This window comes from Achroia grisella, unplaced genomic scaffold, assembly GCF_030625045.1.
Source record: "Achroia grisella isolate CSIRO2021 unplaced genomic scaffold, CSIRO_AGI_Agris_v1 utg660, whole genome shotgun sequence".
NCBI classification, from domain to species: domain Eukaryota; kingdom Metazoa; phylum Arthropoda; class Insecta; order Lepidoptera; family Pyralidae; genus Achroia; species Achroia grisella.
In genome coordinates this window covers 5,622,562-5,632,134 of record NW_026712984.1, presented here as the reverse complement: position 1 = coordinate 5,632,134, position 9,573 = coordinate 5,622,562, and the positions used below count along the sequence as shown (strand labels likewise).

Below are 9,573 nucleotides of genomic sequence, written 5' to 3'. Positions count from 1 at the left end.
TGGATTTATTTTATTTATATTGTAATTTGTAGTGAACACAGGCTGGTCCCTGTCTTACTGATATTCTGTATGTATATTAAGTATCTTTTTATGGTGAATAGATACGATTTAAAAGTTAAGTAATAAAAAAATAAGAAATAAGACGACAGTGTATTCGATGGAGCTGTTCAAATAATTATTTATGTATTCTGGAAAGTTACGTAATTATGATACTTGATGTCCTGAATAAATTATTGGAAAATTTAACGGCACTTTCATTTGATACAACTTACCACAAACAGTATTTTTTTATTGGATGATAAAGGAGTGGTGCACCCATCTGCGCTGAAGAATTACACTAGCAGGGCACCAGTGGAGGATGGTAAGATGAAGTCGGTCAGTTAGCTCATCATGACAAATTCACCATAACCTACTAAAATAATTTTTTGATTTGGAATCCCTGTTTGAAATGGATGGGGACTCATTGTCAAATTAGAGTAGTAGGGATTTTATAGAAACTGCTCTTTCATTGTAATCCATAGCTCTACAATATGAGAAATAAGTCCGTCTGTTTGTTAACTTGTCACAAGGGGCTGAACAGATGTCACGTCATTTCCTTGCTGTATATATAGGTGTAGGGCAACTTTTATCTTTTGTTATAAAAGTTGCCCTACACCTATATATACAGCAAGTCATTTCCTTAACATCTGTTCAGCCCCTTGTGACAAGTTAACAAACAGACAGACTCAGCAGGCGAAGGCACGGCTGATAGCTAGTATTAATATAGATAATCCACATCTCTTTCTGTATCTGTCGCTTATCGTTTCTGTGCGACTTTAAAAATAAACAAAATTGTCAATATATTTTATTGATTTTTATTACATAGATATCCGATAACATTATTCACAGCAAAATAAAAATAATACTACACTACAGTCGTTGGTGTTCAACACGACTGGAATAGACCCTTCTTCCTCATCTCTTCAAACTCCTTCTCAGCATCGTATGTCCTGAAACATTCAAAATTGTTTTAATAATTAGAAAAACATTTTAAAAGCGCAACACAAGTTTCTTTATCATTCTTCGTGTAATGAGATTGCGATCCGAATGAGCGGTAGAATAAGCGTCTCGAGGGAAACCAGTACTGTGCTAAACTGGTCTAATTTAGCACTCAACCAGACGGTAATAACGCACGTAACAAGAAATATGAAGTAAGCAATGAGATAAAAAAATATGACTATATAAATGTTAATAGTTACGAAAGTTTGTAGTAAGAATGTATAGGATAAGATAAGGATCTTTGTTACTCTTTCACGCAAAAACTACTGTACGGATTTTGATGAAACTTTACAGTATGCATCAGAATATTATATAGACTTATTTAAAAGAGCAACACACAAGTTTCTTGCTCGTTCTTCTTGTGATGAGACAGCTTTCCGAACGAGTGGTAAACAATTGTTATGACTATTAAAAAGTGCTTAAATTAAGTTTATTTAAATAAATGATATGATTTTCTATTCTATTCTATATTTTATATTGAAATTTAATACAGGTGAAGCCGCGGGTATAGCTAGTGTGTAATAATTTATACTAACCTGTAGAATTCGGCATATTTTCTCTTGCGCTCGTTGCCAACGATCTGTTTGAAGGCGAACCCTGCCGCAGCAGATAAGGACAGAGCTACAATCAAATTGCGTCTGATGGATGAAGCCAGAAGGCCTCGCAGCTGGGGCTTGCTGATGGTGGACACTGCTTTATCTCCGGCCATCTGTAAAATTTTGTAATTGTGTCAATTGAAAAATAGTATTTTCTATACTTTTTTTTTATTTTTACTACTACAGTGTCATATAAGCATACGGCCGATTCGAAAAACAATCTGGTAAATGGTTAATGTAGCCTATGGACACTTGAAACATTGGAGAACACCCCTGCTAGAACATGTTGCTGACCTTTAAAAGTATTTAGCATCTGTGATAGTCTATGAGCAGACTTAATTGTATGTACTAGGGCAGGACTGTCCAAACTAGATAGGATCTAGAGCCAATAAAAATAACTGAATCCATTGCGGGCCCACAAAATATTTGTAAAAACAAAATGCAGGTAGAATATCATTACATATTTTGTTATTGTATTATTTTTTCATTAATTTATCTTTTACAATACTGTAAACATCAATGTTAATGTTTCATATTGGTGTTCACACAAATACATCCAGTGCAGTGTCCCTACTGCACCCCACTACGGCAGTGCGTTTGAAATCGTCCCACCAACCAGTCACTATTTTTGTATATTTTTTATTAAGTCAATAGTGAAATCATTTTAAGGCATATAGCATTTTTATTTAAAGTACGAGCAAAGGTAGCATCTAACTGTCCAATCAACATCAATATTGGTAGTAGCTAAATGCAGTGTATGATTATAAGAGCAGAAGAGCAGGTGAGATTACAAAAAAAAGTCAAATTATAATTTTCTTTTTATATATATAGATATCATTTCAAGAGTATTATTAATATGTTAAAGACCGCATGCCCACCAGTGGGTCACTCTGCAACATAAGTAAATTTACATGTTGGTACCGGGTGATCACCAAAGCACAATTTAATTGAAATAAATGTAGGTGTTAAATAATATCTACCTCAAATTATTGTACAATAAAAACATATTTTAAAAAATAATTAACAATAAAAAAAATGCCTGTCCCTTTGTGAGAAATAAGATATTTCAATGCAGTCTTAAATGTGTTAATAATGGTAAATAATTATATATAGACATACATATCATGCCTATAAGTATTAGGTCAATGTGGTATTTCTTGATGATGGGTAAATCACCTGACTTTACTTTCAGCATATCCTTCTGATACCACACCTACAAACACCAGTAGTGCAGGTGAATATACCAGTAACTTATTTTACATTAAAAAGAGATAACGAAAAAGAAAAATATATATTGCTTTAGTTGATATATTATTAACATAATAGTCTCTAACAAAAATAATAAAGGAACTGATGCCTCATATGGTCAATATAAAATATATTGGAAAGAATACGGCTAATATGCATCCTTCCAAAGATTTCAGTTCTCCAGTACTTGCATTTCATAGTTTATACTGTTTATTACTCATAATTTTCAAATTTGTCATGCTGCCTACATGCCCACACTCGCATTGACAACAATAATATGTTCTCTGTTATTACATATACTTTCTTCCAATTAAAAATTAATTGTTTACAAATGGTAATTTCGTTTATTACATTATATAACATTTATAACCTATATCATAAATGAAAATATGAAAGATAAATAATTTTTAGTCAGTAAGCATCGTTAGAAATACATTATTTTAGCTTCTGATTATACTTTTTACATTATTATTTTCTTCAGAAAACCAAAAATAGTGTGGATATAAGAAAAGTAGCATCTATTCTAATTTCAAAAATGTAACAAGAATAATTAATTGTGTCATTGTAGATCTTTCTTCTGCCAATATTTTTTTTATAACATTTCTTCCATTGTTTAAGATAGTTTCTAATAAAACCTAGAACTGCCAATAAATATGATCATTTTGAGTTTTACTTGTAAATTGTTAAATATCGTGTACGACTGTCAATAAAATTTTTATTACATAACAGCCATATCTTAGCCGACAGTAATTTATAAGCATTATTATATTAAACGAAAATATTTTCATATTTACAAGGAAATGTACATTTTATTTTGATTACTTACCTTATTAAAATGTTTAATTTATATTTTAGATGAAATGCAGTGCGAACACAAGTGAAAAATAATTACTTTATCAGTTCGATTTCAATTACACTGTGACCAGAGTTTAGTTAACTGCAGTTCAGCTTACTCTGTGCAGTGCGATATATATTCAGCTGTAACAGTATACTAAAATTCTATATTTGAATTAATTTATTCATATAAATTATACGATTAATTAAGGAGAATGTATGTTACTTTAAAAAATTTTGTACAATTGCTAATTTTATGTATGTTTCCATTGGCTGACTCCTTGAGTATTTCAATTTAACCAATCAGTAAGTAGTCACAGAGCTCTGATATGTCAAATAATAAACAGTTTGTTTTCTTTGTTTATCTGTTTTTTGACCGCTAATAAATTTACAAATATCTTTCACATTACATATTTGTAACTACGCCACATTGTTTTTTTAATAACTCGTTTTTTATTTAAACATTTATAACAAAAACGTGTTCACTAAGTATTAAAACCACGTAGCGATATACATTAAAATAATGTGACGCAAGATTTCATGATTATACTGTAACATCATCTACCTTGACTGGTCGTGACTTTGATTACCACGGTCTCATAGTTTATTTTACCCATGAGGTCGTGATTTTTGTGGTTGTTATACATCTTCGCCAATTTTAAACCAATATTGGCGATTGCAAGCAGTAGAATTTACACCGCCCTGATTCCATATTTTCGTAATGAATGAAATCGATATTTAAATTGTCATAAAATATAATTTCATTAAATATTATCTGTATAATACCTACCTACTGCTGGAGAGCAGGGGTGGGCAGTTAGTAATAGGAATTAGTGAGCAATCTAACAATGTCATGTCAGGTTGAGCTCTACGCAGTTTCTTCTGAAAACACTTCTAGTTAATTCCTGGCGAATTGATTACATCATCTTATCATCCTCCACTGGGGCCCCGCCAGTGTATATTGTTGACACAAGCAGATGCACCATACCATATTCATTCATAAAAAAAATAACTCCTAATAGTGTAATCTGTCCTGGATTCCGGATTGTTATATAAAGGATCAGGAAACAGCGACCGATCCAAAATTGTAACATTGTATCCGTTATACTCGTAACCGGATGCTGCGTATATGTAGATAAAGATATTGTCTTGTCAAGTAATTGTTTTAATATTTGACTTCAACTGAGATTTTAATTCTTTCTTTTAAATACCTAATATATACAATTTTAGATACCTATGTACTATATAATAATATATAGTACATAATGTACCATACTTACACTTCCGATGGTCGCGGGTTCAATCTTTGTACGATACAAACCTTTGTATACATGAGTATGACTGTAAGTACATATTGGTCGAAATATTGTAATGTAAATATCTCTTTACAAAAATGAATCTACATTGAAATACCATTAAAACAACTAATGTATAGTCGTTTAATATCTCATAGTAATAAGCTTTGCTCAATTCGGGACTAGATGGCGCTGTTAGAAATTTCAGAATGATTGTCACAAACATATTATTCATTCACATTGCCTTCTGTACATGTTAATTTAAATATATTGTTAATCCCTAACTTAGATTAATTTAAATTAGTTTAACTGTTAAGTGCCCCAAGAGTCTGTCAACTCAATTACCCGGAGGTTTTTAACCCCGGAGACGATGCCGGGGCAAAGGGGCTCGCCCCAAGGCCCCAATATTCACCCCCCTTGGGGGATACAGATGACCAGTGTCATGCTTCTGCAATGTTCCTTGGTTTTATTTCAATAACCAGTAATGTCCATTTGACTGTACTATTACAAAACAAACATATAAGTAAAACAATAAAATATTTTTTATTCATTTATTAATAAACTAACTTTACAAATTTAATAATAGCAGAACAATAATATTCCGTATTTCTTTTCATTCATAATAATATGATAATTATTCACCATGACTCATCGTACTTTATGAATATAATTATATGATTTAAAAAATAATCTAGAACGACAGTGAAAGCAACATACAGAAAATAATGCACAATAAAAATTGGATAGTTGAATAACTTCATAAAATTGCCAGCAACGAAAATAAATTACAGGCATTTCATTATGTTCGATTCACCTATATCATACGGACGTGATCGCCCTATTAACAACACTAGAAAAAATATTACAATAACGTAAAATTAAATTTTATTGTATCAATTCTTTTATATCTATTTCTGCATTCTATTTACAAGTTATATAATGTTTACATACCAAAACTATAAGCTATATCGTGTGTGGTGTAACACCTATGCTATATTTATAGTGTTAAATCTATTTGTATTTCTCTTTTTCGTACATACATAATGTATAATATATTTTATCGGCATAAATTACTATCAATTAGTCGAAATAATAATAAAAAACAAAACAAGTAACTATAAGGATTACTATACACCCATATACACATCTATCTGAGAGTCCATCCACTAGAATTATATGTTACAAGCTTGCATATCGTTACGTCTCTATATTACAGTATAAGGCTTTTGCATTCCTACGGTACGGTACGGGCGCGAGCGGCCGAGGCCAACGCGTACCTATTTACAGCTACTCCCAAACAAACGGTTTCAAATAATAAAAAAAACAAGTACTTAACGTGTAACATATATTAATTTCCCCATCTATACATAAAAATTTACAAGAGATTGTACATCAGCCGGACCGATAATAACTAATCATATTAAAACGATAAAACAAACGGTTCACGCGAATGATACCGGCCCATCGGCCATAGACAACCAGGGCACCTCGCCTACTCTACCCACAATGCACACACCACTTTCCACGGCACACGTTATAGGGCACAATTTTATCAGGCAATTATATACTTAATTCATAAAATATTTCCAATACACTATACATACTACGTACGTACTAACAGTTTGTATTGTAGCACTATCTGAATTATAATAGAAAACATTTAAACGACGTCAAAAAGTGGGTATAGGGGAGGGGGTGTTGTTATAGAAAATAGGATCACAGTATGTCAATACGAGACAATATATCTGCGTACAACGTTGTAGGCGAAGACATTGAAATAAACAGGGATAGAGACTGAATTATAGAGTACTTAATAAATACAAGCATCGAAAGGTAAACGGTAAGATAAAGCTGTCGAAAACTTGGTGTCTTGTTGTAAACTAAGTCACATCCATGAATTATTGCTTTGGATACACACCTCTTTAGACTTAGGAACCGTAAAATAAACTGGCAGGCATGTTCATCATTACAATTTCATAATAAAAACGCATCGCTTAATTTCCTGCCAAACACTAAAACGCTACAAGGTTCATTTTCCAATGGATTAATTATTTCTGATAATTGATGAACATGATTCCGTGCCACCGTACCAGATACAACTACAAATCTATGCTTCACTAAGTGACTGTATTTTAAAAATGGTGATCAATAAATACTAGCGTCTAATTAAGAAACTAATAATTTCAAAATACAATTTATTTATATACAGTGCAAAAGAAAAGCTAGCCTTAAACGTATGCCTAAAATTCACTGGTACAATTTGCTTTTAAAAATAGATCGACGGTCAAGACTGAGGGAAAGTCAGGTAAAAATTATAAGAGGCATCAAAACATAATAGATTAGTATACTGGAAGCCCAAACAGACAAACTGTTGAAACACTCAGTCACAATTATTATCCTTTTCACTATGAAATTATACGTCAGTTTCACATATAAATTACAATTATTGGTCGTGAATTCACTTATTTAAAATACGCTAACGTTATCGTAATAGCAGCCAGTGTTTTTATAGAACGGCGCCATGTTTTATTTAAGCTACGTTGCTATTTAAAAAAATAGATGAAACGTTATGAAAATTTAATAGAAAAAAAAAACATTCGATATAGCTATATTGCTGCAGTATTATTTAATATGAAAATAATCATATTTACAATACAATACCACATACACATAGTTCTTTTTTTTGTATTTATAATCTGTATTAAAAATAACGCGGTAATTATTTACAGAATCTTACCACGTTTTGAATCCAATACCCGACACTAACGGCAGTGTTGCCAACTACCTTGACGGATAAACTGCTAGATATCATAAAAAACAAACATGGCGCCCTCCCATTAAAACCTAATACTACGCGGCGTTGACGTCCGTCCGACGTCCCGACGACGTGCAAAAACGTATGAAAATATGTTTTTAAAAACTTTATGCATTTATTTCACATTTATATCTCTCGGGTATTAACCATGTGCCTATAAGTCGAGTGCTCTTTTGTACAATAATTACAACACTATTCGCTAATAAACTAAGGCAGCCGCGGCGCAACAATATCTAGTTACGGCCGGGCAATGATACACTGACATTATGCCTTAAAATTACTCGAAAGAAATAAACCTATTTATAAATTGCGTGCGTAGTATAGTGAATGGTAACATGATTTGTTCACTAAATAACATTAAAAAAAGTCATAAAAATAAAATTGATAATATCGTTACAAATACGCGTTCCATTCCACGCATGAAACATAGCTGTACACAAGTAAAACTGACTTAAATTTAAAAATATAATAACAGCGTTGCCAGTTTCATAATGAACGTAGAACGCGAATTTTTTTACCAAAATTGCGAGCGTCATACATAGAGTTCATTGAACACTATGTATTTATATAAACGCGAACAACCGATGATTTGATTTGTACTTAGTAATTAATTAATTAAGGTGCATCTTTATAAAGAATTTTAAATTTCATTGAATACGTAAATTAAAGTTAAATTGCAATATCTAAAAAAACAGAGAATTCGACTCGAAGAGCCTGAAATACTATAAAAGTGACTTTTATGGCTTCATGAGAATATTTTAATTTTAATATAATATAAAAAATACGGAAATTTCTTGAACACATTAGCTTAATTGATTTATAAATTCTACCAAACAATAGACAAAATACCATATGCTAATATTGTGAAATGGCAACAAATTTTAACATACGGTACGTGTCTGCAGACCACAGACAACTTACGCGTTCTATAATTTTATGAGATTCTTAGAATAATCGAATATTCTACTAGAAACCATGCGATTAAGAAAAATATTGTTGTATTAAAAAAATACGGCTGGCATTCTGGACAATCATTAAATAATCATTACGTGTCAACTTACAACATGATTTAAAAATATATATATCTAGTAAAAATGTCATAGAAAATTAATAAATATGTATTAGATTAACATTTAAATTCAAAATTACAATAATAAATTATATAAGGGGGGCGAAGGGAACGCGGAACGCCCGTATCAAGAATGCCACCCGTAACATCGGTCGCCGCGTTCTTCATAACATTCATCTAGCGTTACATTGAGCAGACTACGCAAGATAACGCTAAAACATTTTAAAAAGATACCAGTTTACACGGGCTGTATGGGATGACGCATTTAGCCTCAGTACATAAAAAAAATAAAAATAAAATTGGGCAATAACGTCCTGCGTCCGCTTGGCAAGGGTACAAGAACATATACTATTGTATTTATTGTTGTATCCTTGCCATATGCAAAATTACATATTTTCATTGGTAGACGGGTCGCAAGTGTATTATAACTTTCTAATTTATATTATTTATAATATGAAGTATTACTGCTTATGAAGAGAACTAAACAAAAATAATTATTTTATTGGTTTCGTATATGTATAAAGTTATGTGAGAAAGCGACTAAGATGCGTGAATGTTTGCTCAATGTACCCGCCAGATATTAAACTTAGAATCGTTGCTACATACAGGCAGCGGAAAATCGTTAAGCCCGACTTTGACGTTGCATCTAAATGGACAAATCTGAACTACTACAATTGT

At 31.7% G+C, this 9,573-nt stretch overlaps 1 protein-coding gene across 1 annotated transcript; it reads right to left on the bottom strand.

The window, feature by feature from the left end:
• Window positions 1–838: 838 nt before the first annotated feature.
• Window positions 839–3,817, bottom strand: LOC131849790 (cytochrome c oxidase subunit 6C-like). Its single transcript, XM_059199910.1, has 3 exons — window positions 3,709–3,817; window positions 1,575–1,747; window positions 839–989 (listed from the first exon to the last, which is right to left on the bottom strand). The coding sequence occupies exons 2-3, from the start codon at window positions 1,745–1,747 to the stop codon at window positions 926–928; spliced, it is 237 nt and encodes a 78-aa protein (XP_059055893.1). The 5' UTR covers window positions 3,709–3,817; the 3' UTR covers window positions 839–925.
• Between the last annotated feature and the right edge of the window lie 5,756 nt (window positions 3,818–9,573).

What these genes read in the sequence shown, in the direction of transcription:
- LOC131849790 (XM_059199910.1), bottom strand. Translation starts at nt 1,747, where the DNA reads ATGGCCGGAGATAAAGCAGTGTCCACCATCAGCAAGCCCCAGCTGCGA. An exon ending in AAATATGCCGAATTCTACAG is followed by an intron (nt 990 to 1,574) that starts GTTAGTATAAAT and finishes TGAATGTTTCAG; the next exon opens with GACATACGATGCTGAGAAGG.